Below are 21,557 nucleotides of genomic sequence, written 5' to 3'. Positions count from 1 at the left end.
GAAGGAAGTGCCACCAAGTTACGTCCCTCCACAGCCTCTCCCCCTATAGGGTCTACCTCCACAGGCAGGGGAACTGCCTGCGGGAGTGCCAGATAGATCTGTTCCACCTTATTGACAAAATGCTGGGCTAGCTCACCGCATTGGTGGTTGGAGGCAACAGGAGAAACCCTGTTGTCTCCTGTATTCTTCATGTCACCCAGCAAAGAAAAAATAGTCTTGGCGGGGTTGGAGCTGCCCAGAATATTGCTGGCCACAAAATCCGCCCGTGCTCTTCGGATACCCTTATGGTATTGCTTGAGGGCCATCCGATATTCGAGTTTAGCTGTTGCATCATATGAGCGTCTCCAGACACGTTCCAGCTGTTTACAGCCCTTCTTGGCTAGGGAAAGGGCGTCGTCGAACCATGGATTAGATGACCCACGACCTTTCCTTCCCCATTTAGCTGGAATACAATTATCCATGCCAGCCGTCAGCCAATCGTGGTAACACCGGTTAGCTGCTTCCACATTTGAGGATAACTGAGGTTGATGGCCAGATAACCAGGTAGAGAGAACCTCGGGGTTAAACCTGTGCCAAGGGCGTTTAAAAAGTTTAGTAGGGCAAATAGGATCTGTCTTAATCTGTAATTACAGGGAGAAGGAGACCAAAAAATGGTCGGTCCAGGCCTGTGGGATTGGAGTACGCATTTCGATCCGAGGAGGATTGGAAAAAACAGGATCCAGCAAATGGCTGGCTATATGGGTGGCCTCAGGCACATGCTGCCTCAATTGGAAGGCTTCTACGTCTGCCAGAAAACTGACGATCTCCACTCTTTCTCCATTCTCAAAATGGAGGTTGAGATCACCCAGAATAGTAAAATTAGCTGCCTTACTAGCGAAGTGACCCATTTTATTTAAGAGGTCTTCCCTAAAGCCGCTCGCTGGCCCAGGAGGCCTGTAGATCAGGAGACCGGCCAATGTGAAATTATGAGTTAGCCTGATTTTAAAAGAGGCGCATTCACAGCCCACTATAAGTTCCCTATCCAGGCTAACAATATATTCCTCCTTAACTACCACTGCCACCCCCCACCTATCCCCCCCTCCCGATTCAGGGTTTTCAACACATAACCGGACGTTAGAGCCAGCCAAGGTACTACCACGGCGTCTTGGTTGAGCCAAGTCTCCGTAAGGAAGAGAGCATCAGGAGACTCATCAAGTAGAAGATCAAAGACCTCTGCATAATGCTTTATCAAAGAGCGGAAGTTGAGGCTAAGGAGGCTAAACTCCTTAAGCCCTGATGAGCATGTGTCCCTCTGGGCCTGGGTCAAATCAAGCAAACAAAAATTGCAGTGAAAGGAATGTTCATGCAAAGACCAGGGTAAGGAAGGACAAGTAGAGGCCAGGGCAAAGAGTTCCTCCCGCGAGTACCTAATAAGGTCCGTCGTGCAATTAACAGGGGGACCGGCGCCTGGCGTCGAACCGGCACAGACGGGCTTGCCTTAGGCGCGCCTTCGGCGCGCCAGCGGCGCGCCCGCTACGCGGACTCGGCTGTGCCTGCATTTATGGGCCTCTGGGAAGATCCGGCCGAGCAGCTACAGAGCTAACTTCCCCCCTTTCCAAGATGGCGGAGCTACTCCGACCGTCCCAGGGAAGTGAATGCCCCAGGCCTCGCCCACCGCCCACAGCAACTCGACACCACTTGCTAAACACAAATGGACTCCGGTAAGTTAAAAATAAATAATTTTTCAGTAGTTTTAACAATTAAAACAAACAAGCGACGCGCTGGCTGAATAGCAATTAAAGAACAAAGTACCGAATAACTGCGTGCAACTCGCTCCCGGCTCAAGCCTCAGGAGTCTGGTACTGCGATCAGTGTTGTGAACCAATATAATATCTGTCAAAATGAAATTTTGGCATGTGTTCAGTGTATGGACGAAGTTCTGTTTAATGTGTTCTGTTGGAAGTTTGTGTATTGATTTCTATTGGCTAATGTTGTGTTAAACCAAATAATGGCTGCCTTCATGGTATAGCTGGTGTGAGAAATTGGGTTGCTAGTTGCGGGGGTAACAACCACAATCCTTGTCAGGGTGAACCACCAAAAGCCACTAAATTAACTTGTGCTTCACCCTTTGATAGTTTGTAACAAAAGCAGGCAGGCTTAACTATGAGGCAATGTGTTAAGGATTTAAGTTGTACACAAAGAGTATTTGTCAGCCAGACGAACTCCTCAGGATCGATGTGATGCTAGGTAATTCCACCTCTTGATATCCCAAACTGCTGAATGCTGTTATCGCACAGACACCTGAAGTGATCAAGTGAGGAAGGGAGGGAGACCTAGAAGAGGCACAAAACACTATTAAACACACTCCTCTACAGCTTAACTTCCCTTCCCTTCCCTTCTGGTCATCTTTTTCTCAATATAGCCTACCTGTAAGAGAATAAAATGTAAGCGTTCTCAAAGACCCTTCTCTTGGCTTCACCTATGCATTATCTAAAACAGAAAACATACATCATTATGCAACTAGTGCCTGTGACCTCCACTGTGAAACTCCATTGACATTTCTCAACCAACCTACCTATGATTCAAAGGGGACTTTCTTGTTCTAATTTCCTCTGTTAAGCGATATAAAATATAGGGAGGCCTTATCACCAGGAAGCCTAATCATCAAGAATAATTCACATTCACCAGTTAGTGCCAAGCAGTGGGCACGTGTAGGGCCAGTTTGTGTTCAGATGCCCCTCCCATCAGGACTGAAAGACCCTTGCCTGACGCTGTTTTGCCTAAAAAAGTATAAGGCATCATGGAAAATGGAGTCCAGGCACATGTTCATACAGATTGCCTGCTTCTGTACTGTACCCCGCAGGCATATTTAAACAAACACACATTAGGTTTAGTCAGGAGCACTTTCTGAGGGCATATTTGTCAAACATACTAGATTAAGGGTGTAAATAATGTTGTAACCAAGAGCGCACCCATTCATAAAGGGCAGACATGGTGTCTACAATGTCTGGGCGAGAATATGCCAGGGTGGCAGCGTTCTTGTGGGCTGGCGGATTCCTGACAGTTTTAAAGTGAAAACACAACATAAGAAAATTCCCATACCAATTAAAAAAAAATAGAGCACAATTTAATAAACTATTTGACATGGAAATTACAAAAATACAATCAGTAATTCTTGTTATGAATTTTTAAAGTTTTTAGTAAAAATGAGTGCCTAAAAGATCAAAAGTCAACCGTGGGCATCTAGTTGCTCAAGACTGGGAAACAGTCAAAAGTTATGGCTCTCTGCGATGGAGCGTGGTTTGTATACAGGAGGTGGAGGTGGACTGGGCCAGGTCTCAGCTTGCCATCGGACTTGAAAGAAATTTTGAAGAAAAATGTCTTAGACGGTAATGTTCAGCGGTGTGAGGCAGTCGGTGGTGTCCGAGGAGGAGATGTTGTTGCCAGGGAGCCACTGGATGGAGTTACAGTGAATTTTTCTGCATTCGGACTTTGTCACTTTTTTGGAAGTTGATAATCTCCAGCAGGACAAAAGTGGAAAATGTGGCCGACAAAGGCTCCAAGAAGCCTGTTACCCATTCTGCGAGGAACTGCTGAACACGATTTGCTGCTACAGAGAAGAACGTGTGGGGAGCTACCACAAAGTCAGGCTCACCAGCTATGCGCATTGGGTGGATCAGTGAGAAAGTAGGTCTGGTTCTCCTGTTGGTTCTCAGAGCACTTTTTGGCTGAAAAATGTCTAAATCACATGTTTTTGGTTTAGGCATCTTTAGCGCCACATCGAAGTGTTCAGGACTAGGTGGACACCACTTGGAGGGTAGGACTCACTTCAGGCAGGGTCCAGGGGCAGAGTTCAAGTTGTTGGAGCTTTTTGTGTTCCTGTAGCTCAGAACAGGCGGCCAGCTAACTAGCCATTGGAGACATCTCTGGTAGTCTGGGTTCAACTAGCATGGCAGCCCTCTAGCGGCAGGGCACTCCTCTGAGTGTTCAAGGCAGGCTTCAGGCAGCAGGGCAGTCCTCTGGTAGCAGCAGGGCAGTTAATTGAGATACAGAGCAGGCACTGAAGAGTGGGTCTGATGGTACTATTTTTATAACTTGTGCCAACTTTGAAGCGGAAGAAAGATATAGAGTTTTCTCCCCACAGTTGGTTCTGGAACTTCCTTCATCCCTGCCCATGCTTCGAGAGGTCTAGGGTCACAAAAAGACTGGTGTGAAGGTCTTTGTGAGTGTGCTGAGGCAGCTTCTTTGAAATGAAAGTATGGCAGGGAACAGCTCTGCCTCTCTCACCATGTTAGAACGGCCCAACCTGCCAACACTCAGTCCCCCTTTTGCGTGTCTGTCTGGGAGAAATACACAAGGCCAACAACCACTCTTATCACAGTCATGTGACTCAGAAACAGGCTGAAGACACCAAATTGTTAGCACAAAAAAAAAGACAGCTTCTTTAAAGTGCAAAAGAAACAATTGATGGACGGAATGCTGGACAATGCAAACATTCACCCCCAGTCACAAGGATCTGGGTTAAATCCATCATTATTTTGCTCACCACACTACCCCAGTTTGGACCCAGCCATATGCAAATCACTCTTGGCAGTTCGTGCTGGACTGTACCCACAAGGAACAGCGTCAAGCCATGTCCTCCCTCGACCAGAAACAAGCATCCTGGGACCAGTTTCAGAGCATCACCCTTGATCAGCCAGGCTAGCTTGAATCCAGTGGTGTAGTGAGCACGGGACCTACGCCTGGGCATACCCATCCCACTTAGGGCAACATATGCAAAAGAAACAATTGATGGACGTAATGTTGGACAATGCAATCATTCACCCCCAGTCACAAGGATCTGGGTTAAACCCATCATTATTTTGCTTACCACACCACCCCAGTTTGGACCCAGCCATATGCAAATTGTTCCTTGTGGGAACAGTCCAGCCCGAACTGCCAAGCCAGGTCCTCCCTGGACCGTAAACAAGCATCCTGGGACTGGTTTCAGGGCATCACCATTCATCAGCGAGGCTAGCTTGAATCCAGTGGTGTTGTGAGCATGGGAGCCACGTCTGGGCATACCCTTTCCACTTAGGGTGACATATGCAAAAGAAACAATTGATGGGCGGAATGCTGGACAATGTAAACATCTACCCCAAGTCACAAAGATCTGGGTTAAATCCATCATTCTTTTGCCCACCACACCACCTCAGTTTGGACCCAGCCATATGCATATCAGTCTTGACCCTGTTCCTTGTGGGAACAGTCCAGCCTGAAATGCCAAGCCAGGTCCTCCCTGGACTGTTAACAATCATCCCAGGACCGGTTTCAGGGCATCACCCTTCATCAACTACTAAGAAGGGGGACCCCTAGTTAATGATACGGGCAGGTAAGGCAGGGGAAATGAGAAACAACCAACAAAAAGAATACCTGCCACAATTATTCACGGAAGGCCCTAACACGGGTCCTAATAAAAACCACCCAACTTGGCAGACAGACACAAGAATTGAGAAAAACAATAATCCAACAAAGGTGTGATTTAATCAAAATGGTCAAATAAGTTTATTTTTCCGTATTTTTAACACCATTCTATTAAAAATACATATGTATATTGCAAAACATCATTCCACAATTCAAATAAATGTAATATTTCTGTCCCACACGACTCATTCAAAAACAACAATCATACTATCATACATTCCGTAACAACATCATCCTAAATATCACAACACACAAATTATATTCATGAAGTAAAAATAACATCAACATGATAAATATGCCACATATTAATTGAATAACACAACGGCAGTTGGCATCCACAATGTATGGGTAGAGAGATTTCAACTACCCAGTAGCCTTAAAAAACACCAATGTGTGTTTCGGTGTCAAGCCCCCGCCGGGGCTACACCTTCATCAGGGCGAGGATGGGCCAATGGTGTGGGACAAACACACCTGGCAGTCGGATTCTTTAGGGTGATCAAGGGATAATAGTTACCCCCCAGAACTGTCAGAAGGACTTCAGGAAGAGAGAATGGCCTTAGATAGAGATCTAAGGAGCAGATCAAGGAATCTATCGGTGTCCACTGAAATTCTAACCCAGAAAAAAAGATCAAAAGGGTCCAGGAAAGCAGAAGCGATAATGCTTAGAATGATCTCATATAGTCGAAATGGTCGACGATAAAGACTAAATGTCAATATTCAGATCAGGACACAGTTCGATATCTAAATATATGGGCAGGCTTCAAATAAATCAATCTCTTGACTCAGCAGCTCGGTACAAAAACGCCATCCTCGAATTCTTTTTGTTGGTTGTTTCTCATCACCCTTCATCAGTCAGGTTAGCTTGAATCCAGTGGTGTAGTGAGCACGGGACCCAGGTGGATGGCTTTCACCGGGCTACCATCTAATCACCAATAATCCTTAACCTGTTTATGAACTCCAGGGGCACACTTCGCATATGAGGTTATCCACATAAACATACGCCAATTGGCTAATGACGAGTAACACTAGCTCAAAGTTTTATTAGCTAAGACATCAAGTGAGTAGAAAACTTACCTCTCGATCATTCAACCATGGATGTGAGCTGCATACTTCAAATGTGACTGCTACAAAAAGCATTTGTAATCAAGAACTGCTGAAGTCCCAGATCTATCATTAATTAGCCATGATGGCTTTGTTAGCTCCTGAACACCATGAACTGAACTCCATGAACTGCACGAAGTTAGTTGCCTGTAATTTGAGGGCTGGACTTCAAATATTGTCAACAAGATGACCCAGGCCTCCTTGAACCAACTTAGGGTCTTATTTAGAGGTTTGGGGAGTTGGTACTTTGCTGATTGCTGAAAACGAGGCAGATGTCATGTTCGCCAAATTACAAGTGTATTACAGCCAATGGTACTCTAATGTTTTGATGGAGTACCCTGTCTAATAAGGCCCTTATTCTCCTTCAGAACATCAATCCTTGCCTCGCAAGAGAATTATGATCAATCACCTGTTATCCTCTCCCACAAAGATATGATCATTGGAAAAAAGAAATTCATCCTCATCACCACTAACCTAAGAATATGCACCCGCCCACCTACTTCAAGTGGATATATGTCACACTATTGAGGTCAAGAATATCAATCTACCCATGCATTTACTCCATAGAAACATTTTGTCATGGTAGTCACGGAAGTATAAGATTTACTTATTTACACTCCACCTTTACTTAGAATGGCAATTTGTTCATAGTCTATATTGTGGAGTTGACATAAGTGCAGGTCAATATTTATACTTTGATACTTTAATACAACAACCTTCAAGGAAGCATTGGATTCAAATCCCATTGTAACATCTATAGAGCAACCACCACAAAGAAACAAAAGTAGCTTGTTATAGAAATGCACCATCTAGGACCACACAGACACTTCACAAGCCAAACCACTGCAAGAGTCAAAACCCGAAAATGTCACAAATCAAGAAAACGTCCTGACTGTGTGCTTGCAAATGTTGAAATAATTTGTCATAGACAATGGCACTTCCCTCCATCTCTGCAAGAGTTCAGAAAAAAGCTCACGATGATCTTTTGACACTGTACCTGCTCCAATTCAACTGAGTCCCTTTACATTCTTAACCCATCTCTATGGTGCCAACTCCTCTACGCCACCTTTTTCTAAGCCACTGGCCCACTGAGGAGAAAGCTGCTCATTGCTCGCTTGCTACGGGCAATGTCCCACCTTGCCAAGTACATTATTTAATGCTGTGTATTTTGCTATGTAATTTTCGGTGTCTTGTGTTTTTCATTGTATTGTGCCCTTTGAGGGTTTGGCCTAGGGTTACGATGTAAAAATCTCTTCAATTAAATAAATAATAAAATGAAACCTGGAATGAAGAAATGGGTAAATTGCAATCACTGTAGCCTAGACATGAACATTATGCCCCCAGCACACCCACATATCTTCAAGTGTGTGAAGTCCAATTTTTAAAGGAGGTATGGGGCACATCTCATTACAATGCCCTCCATAATGAGAAAAATGCTAGAGCGCCTTTGCATGCTAGGCTCCATAAAAAACATTCCACCAATCAGATCCACTGTTGACTTGCAATCCAGAATCATTGCAGACCCAATGCTGTGTACACCAAACTGGGCAGTGTGCCACCTCTGCCGGGAGCAAGGAGATAAAAGACTAGCTGAGTAGTAAGAATTGCCATCATGGCCAATGCTCCTCTCGATGGCAATAGAGGGCCACAATGCTTGTGAGACACATGTGCTCCAGAGATGGCAATGTTTGCATTACAGAGCACTGGGTGAAATTTCTAAATGGTCTTTTCCTGTCCAGGTCTCATCTGTAGGACTCAAAACAACAGCATTAAATACTTTTGTAGTCAAATGTCTCCATTAATGTCTAAATACTACACTTCCTACTTTAAAATATATTTGAAAATGGACATATTTGACACATGTGTAACATCCCCCGATTGGTAATATAATTTACAAACCTAATACGCCATGTAGTGTATTATTCCTTTTTGCAGGTCATTACAACTGTCTCATCTCAACATAAACTCTGCTCTGGCAATCATTCTCTCTAACCTCATGATAGGCTAAAAAAACTATATCTGTACGATGAGCTGTTTAATACACCTGATGCTCTGCAATCTGCACAGTTCATGTGAAAGAAGCCACTACCCCGTCGACTCATCTTCTGTTCCTCTGTCTCCCGCGTCTCTACAGGTGTTCCAGAGGAGACAAGATGGATCCGTTGAGTTCTTCCGCGATTGGGAGACCTACAAGAGAGGTTTCGGCCGACAGGAGTCTGAGTTCTGGCTTGGCAACGACAACATTCAACTCCTCACCAGGACAGGTGAGGCCTCCCACTGCCAGGTCACGTCCTTTCACGCGCATGAACCCTGCTCACAAGTTACCTCATCAGAGACGCAGGTGGAGTGTTTTTCTACCAAACCCTGTCCCCTCAGGCGTAGGTAGCAGTGGGCATGCTTACAGTTCCCTCATTAGCAGGGTTGAAGTGTTCCACAGCCACGCCCTGTACCCTGATCTGCGGGAGTGCGTGTCTGCTCACAGTCCTCCGGTGTAGTACGCTACTGTCGAGGAACGTGCCCTGATGCTCGGACAGAATGTTCAAGGTCACAGTACCCCTCCTCTTATAAACAAGCGAGGGTTTCCACTACCAAGCCCAGTGACATGATGCACCTATTCACAATACACCTTCTCCAAGACTCAGCGGTGGTGTTCCACTGCCAGGTCCGGTTGCCTCTTCGCTAGGCGATGTGGTCCCGCTTGTTCACATTGATAGGTGTAGTGTCCCTGGCACTGGGTTTGTATCCAAATGTAATGACACCCACTCCTCAAACTAAGGCAGTGGTGAGTGGTCCCTTCAGCCTGTATATACTGATGCACGGCTTCTTTCTCAACGGCAAGGGTTGTCTACTTTCCTGGCCCAGAACAGAGCCATACTCTTCTCACAAACATAAACACGCTACTCGCCCCCTTCTCCCCATGCTCAGTTCCCTGGTTCTGAACATGTCTAGTCTGAACAGATGGCGTGGCTCCTTACCTTGAGTGGAAGCGCAAGTAGCCAGGTGGCTCCATATGGGTTCCAGTGACTTCAGGTGAGACCAACCCACCCCGAGCCAACCTTCCGAATGTTCTCATGGCAGCTGTCCAGATCTGGGTTGACATCATTTGGCAGAGTATTCTTCTAAATGCTTCCCAAATGGAAAATACCTTTTCAAGTGCTAGGTAGTAGCACCCCCTGCCATCCTCGACATATATTGATTATTTGATTGAGTGATTGATTGATAGATTGTGGTGTTTTATAGAGTGTACGGTTACCCCGGAAGGGTGCTCTGGCGCTAGGGAACTCTTTAACAGTGTTCGAAGATAAACCTCATGTGCCCCACGTGACTTAATTACCTTCAAAGAACGATGTGAGGAATTTGCCAGCTTCCTCACAGACAAAATCGCTAAAATTGATCAATCCTTCCCTCAAGTCACTGCCTTTCCTCGTCGGCCAATCTCTCTTAACATCTCCCCTCTCTCCACAACAACCCAACCTCCTGAGCCTTTCACTAATCAATCAACACCAATTGGTACAGAAGACAACCTTTTTAACACCCAATTGACAAACAACGCCAATTGGACAAATTTCAAACCCATGCCTGAGCTTTAATCATTGCGAAAATAAAGCTGACCTCACACACCAAAGATCCTTTCCCAGCAAAATTAGTACATGACCTAAACCACATCATCGCCCCGTTTTGGACAAAAATAATTAATACCTCCCTTGCCTCTGGGTACGTACCAGACTCCCTTCAACTAGGGCAAATCACGCCCATACTTAAAAACCCCAGGGAAGACCCTAATGATCCCAACAACCTCTGACCTATCTCCATCCTCCTGTTCCTAGCTAAAACCATGGAGGAATGCATCTTACAACAACTCGACAGGCACATAGGCAAATACAACCTACCTGACTCCTTCCAATCTGGTTTCAGAAAAGGCTGCAGCACAGAAACTGCCATGCTTAACATTGCTGATGACATACATTGTCGTCTAGAGAATGGAGATGCCTGCCTACTCATCGTACTGGACCTCGCAGCAGCTTTCAATACAGTCAACCACTCATCCTTACTGGAAACTCTGAAGACATGTACTGGTCTCAATGACACAGTCCTAAAATGGTTCCCTTCTTACCTCCAACACAAAACACAACAAATCAAAATCAGCTCTTGTCTCTATTCTCCCCCAAAAGTAACCACCTCTCAATCCAAGGCTGAATCACTGACCTCGAAGCCCTAAACTGTCCGCTCCCTCTATCCAACTCGGCTAAATCCCTAGGCTTCACCCTGGACAAAGATTTGTCACTGAAGGAGCATATCAATAACTCAGCCAAAGGAGCGTTTTACACACTGAAACACCTCCAAAAATTTAACTTTTCATCCCATCTGACGATTTCAAATGGGTCATTCAATCGCTGGTCCTCTGAAACTTGACTACGGTAAGGCTATACTCACCAGGACTCCAAAAAACTCACATCGCCCCCCACAGATCAGTACTCAATATGGCAGCCCGGCTTATAACAGACTGCAAATGGTAGGAACACATTACCCCTGCCCAACAAAGGAAGATGCACCTGCAAGACCTCCTGCATCACCCACAAAGCACTTCACTCTCAATCCCCTGACTATTTAGACAACAAGGTCACAAGAGCAGGAAGTGCCAGACCTATGAGAAGCTCCACCATTCTTCTCCTCGTACCCTCATTACTAAAAAATAAATCTACCCAGACTAGTTATTTTTCAGGTAATGCTCCCAGTATCTGGAATGCCCTCCCGAAGGACCTTCGCTGCAACCTGTCCTACTCAGGCTTCAAAGGAGACTTGAAACGCCATCTCCTCAATAAATACCGGAGCCCATGAATCAAACCGAACTTGATTTCTATTAGACTCCTGTGAGCAGGTCATTCCTCTACTGATCTGCTGGCCTTTCTTTTCCTTGTGTACACCTTTATTGTTCCTGTTGTCCTGCTCTCCATGATCCCTTATTTATTTTTGTTTTGACCTAATTTCTGTCATTCTCCATCCTCCATGACCTCAAAATTGTTTCTATGTAAACAGTACCATGTACTCCTCTGTAGACTTTTACTTCCCCTATCTTATATTTATCTTTAACCTATGATTATTACCTTGCTCTTGCTTCTGTACAGCGCTCTGTTACCGCTGGGTCTAGCCTAGCCAGCACTTTACGGTCCCTAAATTGTTAATTGTTTGGACCACATTTCTTTTTTTTTTTTTCTCATACCACCTTTGTATGCAAATTAGTAGCCTGTTTACCAATCCGCACCTCTCCAGGCTATTGCATTACTTCCATAACTCCTGCGCTCGTGCCCTTCCAGTATCCTGGCTGCACAGACCACGCAGGTGTAATCATTAGACAGTAGAGGTTACTCACTTATGTCTCCATCCCAAATCTGGAAGGCCACCCAAATTTTAGAGTATAATCGTGTATTGGGCTTTAAATCAATATCTGTTTTCGCCGTTCTTCTTACTGCTCGCAACCAGTCTATCCCTTGTGGTGGAGAGGATTCCGTCCATTTCTTGCAGATTTCCCGCCTGGCAAGAAGGACTAAATAAAATAACAAAGCTTGTTTGTCCCAAATAATGTCCTTACAAGACGAATCTGTTACCCCGAACATTACTAATAAGAGGTTAACTTCGATGTTTATCTTAAGAATTTCGTTGATTATCCTACCAACCTCAGTCCAGTATTCTTCTAATAAGGGGCATTCAATAAACATATGCTTATCATCAGCACTAAGCAATCCACACCTGCGACATTTGGGAGGAATATCAGTCACGAACTTTGCTAAGTTTTTTGGAGTCCAGTATAATCTATTTACAGTGAAAAAATGATTTCTCTTCAAATTTGCTGGTTTAACTGTTTTGTAAAGCAGCCTGAAAGAAAGATGCCAAACTCTTTTTGGATCAGAAATCTGCATCGCCTCGTCCCAGATTTTATAGGGGGCCTTGATTTTTTTTCCTCGGAGGTTAGTAATGCATGATACCATCCAGCAATTTCCTTCTTTATTATATTTTCGTTATTTAATTTTATTTCAAACTCTCAAAAATTTAAACCGGGACAAGGATCCCCCTGTCATACTACATAAAACTTCCCAAGGGACCACTTCATTCATCACTATCAGGTCCCCCCAAACCTCTATTCCTGCCCTCCTCAATGGGACACTCAATTGGTCCTGCAGGAATTCAGGCGTGCCTGGAGAGTCCCATATTGGGGCCCCCCCTGAATAGTAACCAATTCCTAACATATTCCTAATCTTAACCCACAAAAATAGAGCTGCCTTCAATATTTTTAATTTTACCTTAAAAATCTTTTTTTTTGCACCAAACTTGAACAAAAATCCTTTCCCTCCCCACTCTTTAATCATTTCTTCACACAATCCACCCCATGCGTGATGCCCTGTTGTACATAGTAAAATCCTACAGTTTTTAAACTGAAATGCCATGCAATATAATTTTACATCTGGTAATGCAAGTCCTCCTTCCGCCAGTCTGCGTCTAAATTTATACCCGGAAGGCAAATGTGTGAGTTAACCCAACAATTAATAGCATGTATTGATATGGCGACGGAAAGATCTGCCCCCTTGGCGGTGGTTGCATTGGACGCAGCTAAGGCGTTTGATCGAGTCTGTTGGGAATATTTATGGGTAGTCCTAGAGCATTTAGGGATGGGACCTCACTTTATAGCTACACTAAAAACATTATATAACAACTCTACAGCTATAATTCTTCTAAATGGAGCCCTTACTAAAAGTTTTGAAATTACTAGAGGGACAAGGCAGGGCTGCCCAATTTCGCCCCTGTTATTTGATTTAAATATTGAGCCATTTGCCCAGGCACTTCGTCAAGATAGCCAGGTGAAGGCTTTCCGTGTAGGAATGTTTGAGAAAAAAATCTCATTATATGCGGATGATCTACTCTTATTCACATCAGATCCGGTTATAACGATTCCAAGAGTCGAACAACTGGCGGCTGAGTTTGGGGTCTTATCAGGTTACTTGGTAAACAGAGATAAAACCGCGGTTATGTGTTGGAACACTCCTGATTGGAAAGGGAGCGTACAGACAGAGATCAGATATCTAGGAATTAATATCCTCAATGAAGTGCAGAATGTCCCACAAAATAATCTGGAAAGGATTATAAAGGAAATTGTAAAAATATTGGGAAGGTGGAAGAATCTGCCTTTGACGATATATGGGAGGGTTAATTTGATAAAAATGGTCATTCTCCCGAAACTTACATTTCTTTTTAACTGTATACCTTTATCTTTTCCGAGTGGGCTAATAGACAGAGTACAGGGTAAATTGGGTAGTTTTGTTTGGGCAGATAGGGGAACGCATATGTCTTGGTTTGGACCTCATTTCAGTAATTCCATCCTTCATGTTCCTACAAGTGTTTCTTTGTGTATATTAATGTGTGTTCCTCTGTCAGACTTTCACTTCCCTTATTTTTAACTGTATGTAACCATTGATCCAATGATTATTGCCTTGCTCTTGATTCTGTTAGACTTTCACTTCCCTTATTGTTAATTGTATGCAACCATTGTTCAAATGATTATTGCCTTGCTCTGATTCTGTAAAGCGCTCTGATAACCCTGGATCTAGCTAGCGCTATATAAAACCTTTAAAACAAATAAATAAATAAAAAATAAAACAAAAGTAGACCACAGACTCAAAAGGAAGAGTCTAAGAGAAATAGGGACCTGGAAAGTGTGTAACATCTTGTGAATACAGAAAAATCACTGTTCCTTTTAAAGAGAGACATATTTCTGATTCCAAAGCCTAGACCCAAGACAGGAGCAGAACTGGCCTCTTGCTCTGGCTTTGTAGATGTTGGGAACTTCAATAAAAATGTACGCCGAGTGCAAATGGCGGGGTAGTTCATACATTTTCAACTTACATATACTAAGGAAGGACCAAACCTATAGGTGGCTCTTTGTCATAAATAAAGAGATTTAAGCACGATTTACTTCCCTACAAGAACCCAGTAAAGTTTTGGCAAAAATTGAGAAAAAAGAGTGTGATGAGGACCCTCAAAACGAGCCAGGGCACTGGGTTTTGAAACATGTGGTGTTGTTTACTCAAGAACTGAGGGAGGAAAAGATATATGGAATCCCTGTAGCACTGCTGGGATATAATCTTATTGTAGTTGTTATTTTTGAAGCACACGAACACAAGCTTTCCTCAGCGTGTTCCAGAGTTTGGTTGCTGTTGTGTTGAACAACCTCCCCCCCGTAGTACTTTGTGTAACAGTAACATGGAGAAGGAATGGCCTGCTGGTCTTGAAGAGTGAGGAGGGTGAAACCAGCTGAATTAAGAAGCTAGGAAAAATGGAAAAGACGAATATAGAGCTTTATATATGATGGGTATTGACTTAAAATATATATGTTTCCTGATGGGGAGCCAGTGAAGCCGACTTAAGATAAGGGAGTTATGTTCCCACTTCTTGCAGTCATGATAAGTCTGGCGACCACATTTTCAATTTGGTGAAGATGATTCAAGGATTTCTCCAGCAATGAGATACTAGCTCCATAGACTGCAGAAGGTCATCGATGATTTTGATATAGCCATTAGAATCGGCAGCAGAGATCTGGGGTCCTAGGGTTAACTTCTCATCCAAGATAATAGAAAGATTGAACAGGATAAGGGTGGAGGTCCAGCGAAGCTGGCCAGTTTATGTTCACCTGGAGAGGATAAGAGAAGCTGGTTTAAAACACCTGTGTTTTGGGTGGATTCAGTATTTAAAAAATTGTGGACATCCACCAGTGAACCGCAATGAGAACATTAAAAAAGAGGAGGCCTTTTTAGAAAGGTTGACAAAGAGCCAAGTAACATCAGCTTAAATGTCGAACCCAATGCCTAAGGAGTGCAGGAGACAAGCAAGGACTGCAAGCATATGTTGAAAAGCAAATGGGAGATAGTAGCTCCTTGCGCGATGCCCCTCTTAAGATTATGATCTGAGTAAGAGATTTTAGATAGTACAACACTCTGCGAATGTTCCTGCAGAAAGGAGGTAGAAAAATCCAGAAATGTGCCATGGCAGCCAATGTTGTGGCGTCTCTGAAAAAGGAGCTTATTGTCGATGGTATCAAAGGCAGCGGACAGATCAAGGAGAATCAGTACCCCTATATCCTCATCATCAGCTCCTCTGCAGAGATCGTCCAAGGTGGAGAGAACTGTGAGCTCCATGCTTCGGCCGTGTCTGAAATCACTTCCAGCCAAGACAAGGATGTTATTGCTTTTCACAAAGTTTTGAAGCTGAAGAGAATGAAGGCTTGAACTACTTTCCTTCAACAGTCATGAGAGAGGAGGCACAACATTTCACAAAGCACTGATTATAGAAGAAACAGTTGGCAGCAACATTATTGTGGGAATCCCGGTCAAACTAGAAGGCCACCTGGTCAAGGTCCAAAAGAAAGTAACACTGCTTATGATCAGTGCCTCTGTTTTATCTGAGTTGTGTTAAACATTTTTTTTTTATCGAGGAGGCTACTTTCGGTACGCAATTGTGAAATGTGGCATGGGAAGAAATTACGTTACCATCAAGTCTAAAGACGAGTTGGGTGTCATCCGCTTATGACATCAGCATGAGGCATGGGAGCCAAACAATTTGAGCTAGAGGAGTGACATAAATTTATAAGAGGTCGGGGCTAAGGGAAGAGCAATGAAGAACCCCACACGATAGAAAACAAGAATCTGAGCACAAAGGGGGAAGATAGAGGCCTGGGTAGCACAAGTGCGAAAAGATGAGATCTAGGCAAGAGCATTGGGCTGGATACCACAGGCAACAATTTGGTCAGGAAAATAGGATGAGATACTGTATTGAATGCTGTGGGCAGGCTGAGGAGGATCAGGATGGTACTTCTATCCTGATCCACCGTCATCCTTTGGTGATCCGGAGCAGAGCTATTCCTGTACTATGCAGGGGCCGGAAGCCAGATTGGGAAGGGTCGAGCAGTTGTTGAGTGATCTCATCAGCAAACTGTTTGTTAATATGCTTCTCTAGTCATTTGGAGGGAAGAGGAACAAGAAATATAGGATGAAAATTGCTGAGAACAGATGGATCAATGAATGTTTTTTTTAAAGAAAGACATTGTGATCTTTTTCATCTTGGAAGGGATAGCAGCCTCTTTGATGGAAGAACTGAATAGGTTGGCTAGAACAGGACATACAAACGAAGAAGCTCTGAGAAATATACCGCAGGGACAAGGGTTGAGTGAAGTCGCTAGTTTCATAGTATACAGAGGAAGCTCAACTTAAGTAGGGCCAATGGGATAAAACTCCATAAAGGTTAGGGAGAGAGGGCTCCAGACCAGATCACAGAGAGTGGCTGCTCGAAGAAGCAAGCAATCTTATCATACAAGCATAGGGATCAAGAATGACATATGTCAGCTGAAGGCTAAAACAAGGTGCACAAGAGTGACATAAGGTTTTTAGTGTGATAAATACATCATAGGAAGAATTAGCATTTCGATACTTTTGAGGCATAGTGCACACGGCAGGCTGGCTGAAGCATTTTCGTATAGTCCTTGAGGATGGCAGTACAGCACAGTTTACCGTACAGGGATTTGCAGCAGCATTTGACAGTAGTGAGTTCTCGAACACGCCAGGGAGCAGAGGGTCTAGACCTGAAAATCCATTTTGTTTTAATAATTGTCAACACCTCAACACCAGAATTAATCCCTCAGTTGTAATGTTCGGCATAGCAACTCACCAAGCTGCATAAGGAAGAGGTGATTAGGCATTCTGTGAAGCTAGGTGAAGGAGGAGCATCTCAAGGGTGGATGTCTACCAATGAGGAAGAAATTGGAGGCTCACAGGGAGACTTCAATGTTGAAAGAAAAGGGACAGCCAAAATGTCAGTCAAAGACAGAGCAAACGGTGGGCGCGTAACTATATTTCCAAAGGATGAAAAAAACGGAATCAAGTAGGTGTCATAACGTAGGGAGGGTAACACATTGGGTCAAATGAGGCCATATGAGGGACAAAAGCGTGCAACAATTTAACCACGTGGGAAAGAGAAGGGGTTTCTCCCATAAATTGAAATCCCATAGGATCAACAAATTGGAAGCTAGCAAGGCGACTTGAAATAGAAAGTTGCCAAAGATTGACTCACAATTGGAGGTGGGTTGCGGTGTTTGATAGCTGGGGCATATTCTCAGTGTTAAGGACGGAGCGAGAGTAATCTGACAAATCATGTATTCTGGAGAAAGACTGTTGTCAATTGTTGATCACCTTGATCAATTATGAATTATGAAAAATAAGCAAAATGCGAGTGCCCGAGCTTTGCAGCTGACCTAATAATCCCTAGAAATCTGCATTCTCAAATTAGGGCTGGAGATGTCATGCAACCATGTCTGTGTGAGAAAAAGTAGATCCAGTTTAGGGCCAATTATCAGTCACGTATTTCAATTTTATGATGTGATAATGGACATGCGAAAGGCAGCAGGAGAGCTCAGAAGATTGGAAGTTAGGTGTAGGGGCTTTAGGAAGAAACACAGAGTGCAACAGTTGTCTACTGACTCTTGAGAGGTCTCAAAATAGGAAGCCACCGCATGGAGCTATAGACCCTACCTTGAAATTGAGGTCGAACAGTGTTCGCCTGATGTAAGTAAATAATGGAGATTTGTGGGCAGTATTTCAGACGCTGTGCTGTGGCTGGGTATGAAAGTACATAGACAGGCTTGCTTTGCGTCTACAGTGGCATCAGGAACAAATAACCGATTGACACATAGATGGAGGCTGGAGGCAGAATAGTCACCCAGTCAATAGGAAGTTCCAGCAACACCAGGAACACAAGGAAAGGATGATGGGTCAACCAAAGAAAAGCAGAGCCCAGGGACCTCCATGCTGCTAAGGGCGACAACTGAGAGCTACTTGGAAAAGATCAAAATGCAAATAAAAGTTGAAAATCAACAAAAAGAAAATAACTTAAATAACAACGTGTGATCTGCACCAAACCACATAACAAAGGCAAAACAAATAATTCATGGTGGAAGAGGCCAGGCTCCTAAAATTATAAGGGATTAAATAAAATGGTCAAAGAAAGGTAGTATTAAAAGTGAAGCGTCTGCCAGTAGCAGTCAATGCACAGTGACTTTTAGCCAGTGTGAATATACCTTGCATAGATTGAAGGAAGGTGAAGCAAAGTGTCCATGTACCTGTAGGTGCACACTGTATCCAGTCTTATGTCTAGAAAATACAACAACATTTTTAGTTCTAGGCAGTGGTCGAAGTGGGGGAAAACAAAGTAGGGGAACTGTGGGCAGAGAATCAGAGGGCAGGAATAACCAGTGGATTGGGTCCATGGGCGGAGTCAGAGGTGTGGCAGAAAGAGCAAAATATCCCAATTTTTTATATTTGTTTCCCATTTCACTTAGCGGTTACAGCTTATTACGTTATTTAATTTAACCAATGGATACACATGTTTATTTAAAGTTTAAATGACTTATTGACATTAAAATACATTCACAAGGTGGAATACGTTTCCAATCACAGAATGTCCCAAATATCCTTAAAAGTGGAATCGCAAGCCATTTGTCTCCCAGCCATAAGGTTTCTGTCATCAGCACTTCTCCACCCTTTTTCCACAAGAGCAGTTCAAACATGAATGGCAAAATATCCTAGTTTGTAAATGTTTTCCACATAATTATGGCTCTGCCATATTTGCCACATAATACATCATCTGCTGCATAATCTGGCGATTTTAACTAATAAATTGTTTATAACTCAAACGGATCGAAAGTTACTAATAAATGTGACTTGTGCTGCTGTGAAGTAGAGGGCCCTTTGTAAAGGTTGAATGGTCACCTTTCTCACTGCTGCAGTTGTATGTTCCACTGGTATTAATAAGGAAAAATATTTGCAGAGACTGTTAGCATGTGTAAAAATGTCAAAATAAAGTATAAGAAAATGTACAGCACCACTAATACCAGTGTAGGGTGTCAGAGCACTTTACATCACACATATTAAACAGAGACAATCAATCATATGTGTGTAAATCACTGTATAGGAAATGTTACATAAGACAAAGGACTACAAGGTGTAGGAGTCACATGACAACCATACTAGTAGGTAGCATAGTTTAGTCAGACCCCCCAGGATATAGCGGCATGGATTAGCAAATTTAGCAGCACAAATATGGAAATTTAGCGGCACAAATATGGAAATTTAGCGGCATTTTTGCAGCACTTTGTTTTACTCATAATCATTCTCAACCTTAAATCAATGGAAACTGTTTTAGCAGAGTATTCCGCTTTGAAATAGGCAACCTGGGATATGGAAGAGAGGAAGCAGCCCATAGGTGAAGGCTGTTATCCCTTGGAAATGCATTCCTCCATTTGCTTTAGTATAGGTTCTGAGAAGCCCATAAAAGATGGGCTGGTAGCATCCCATGGGAAATGGTATTCCAGAACCTACCTTAGTGAAGTTAAATTTTTTTGTGGAGCAAGACACAGTGGTGCTGGCTGCGATCCACGCTAATCTTGGGGGAAAGAGAGAAATAACGGAAGGAGAGCTCTGCTATTTGGGCATGGGGGCTAGAGCCAGATGATATGGAGAGGGTACAGACAGGGCAGAACCTTGGCATGCTTACAATGCCACTCAATGACCAAGTCTGACGTTATTGAAATGCCCCAGGAAGACTACACCACTGCACATGATGCTGAGGAGATTTTCAACTGGTCTCTCCCCTATATACTGATCTTTACCAATCTAAGTCTGACCTCAGGCAGGCACACATCTCCTTCCATTTTGACACTATTGGTGAGGGGGCTCACTGTCATTATCTTGACAAGCCCATATCGATTGAGGAGATTGTACAGGTGAATCGGAGCCTTCCCTCTGGAAAGGCCCCGAGGGCAAATGGTTTGATTGTGAAATTCTGGCTCCACAACTCCTAGGTGTCTGTGAGGAATCCAGGGAAACGGTCTGTCTGTCTCCCCCTTGCACTACAAGAACCGCCAATGGTGACAATTTTGAAGTCTGATAACCCCTCCCCCCCTGTCCCCCTCCCCCCCTGTCAGCTGTGATCATTTTCATCCTCTTTCAATAATTAAAATAGACAATACAATTTTGACTAAAGTGTTAGTGAACAGAATTCTTCCATTAATTCCTAAACTAAGCCGTCTGGATCAATCGGGATTCATCCCAGGGCTCTACCACTCATACACCCCACAAACTATATTCAGTCTCCGGCACTAGATAAACCCTGATTTAGACAGTGTGGTGTATTGCTTGACATCACCAAAACTTTTTATTCACTTGAATAGTGCAACCTTTTCAGGGTATTGGAGTGCACGGGCTTTAGCAGGTGAGGGTGATCTATAACCAGCCTGCTGTGCAAATTTGATTCAAAGGGCCTGCTTCCTCCACTATTGGGATTACTCGGGAAGCAAGGCAGGGTTTCCTATTGGTACCCACACTATTTGCTTTAGCCATGGAACTCCTGGTGGCTTGACTCCATCAACATCACTCGGCTCCATCAACATCACCCAGAAAGGGGATATAGCGTCATGGCTCAAGCACTCGTGGTGTCATTTTACACTGATGTGTGATGCTGTATATCTGATACCTCATCTGTTATCAAAAAGTCCCTCAAGGATCAGTTACCTATTAGGTATCACTATTAATTGGACATAGTCATTTATATTTCCCTTCATTGCTGCTGTAGCTAAATGCACTCTGGACTACCTTGTTAAATGGTGCACATCCTCGGTGACAGACCTTGGGATATGGGTGAGCAGAGATATAGAAACCCTGTCACAAAAGTGCCGATTTAGCGGGCACTTTTGTAAAAATTGCGGCATTTTGACAAAAGTGCCGATTTTGCGGCAAACCGCGAAATCGCAAAATCCTGGAGGGTCTGTTTAATAGTGATAGGTCTGGAGAAACACAAACTCAGAATTTAAAACGTAATACCATGGTTGGGGGTTCTCTTTAATAATCAGAATTGATTTCTACCCAAATTAACCTTTTTTTGCATTCTTAGGACAATCAAACACTGGGCAAAAAACCATA

The 21,557-nt window shown here is 43.7% G+C and overlaps 1 protein-coding gene across 1 annotated transcript in view; it reads left to right on the top strand.

The window, feature by feature from the left end:
- FCN3 (ficolin 3) overlaps nucleotides 1-21,557 on the top strand; it is an 89,368-nt gene that overhangs the window by 33,647 nt on the left and 34,164 nt on the right. The window contains exon 6 of the mRNA XM_085645679.1: nucleotides 8,678-8,807. Coding sequence (XP_085501805.1) covers nucleotides 8,678-8,807 — 130 coding nt within the window. The remainder of the gene's footprint in view (nucleotides 1-8,677; nucleotides 8,808-21,557) is intronic.

The sequence above is a fragment of the Triturus cristatus genome, chromosome 3_1 (genome assembly GCF_964204655.1).
Source record: "Triturus cristatus chromosome 3_1, aTriCri1.1, whole genome shotgun sequence".
In the NCBI taxonomy this organism is placed as follows: domain Eukaryota; kingdom Metazoa; phylum Chordata; class Amphibia; order Caudata; family Salamandridae; genus Triturus; species Triturus cristatus.
The sequence above is the reverse complement of the archived record's forward strand: the minus strand, read 5'-3'. Positions and strand labels throughout refer to the sequence as shown.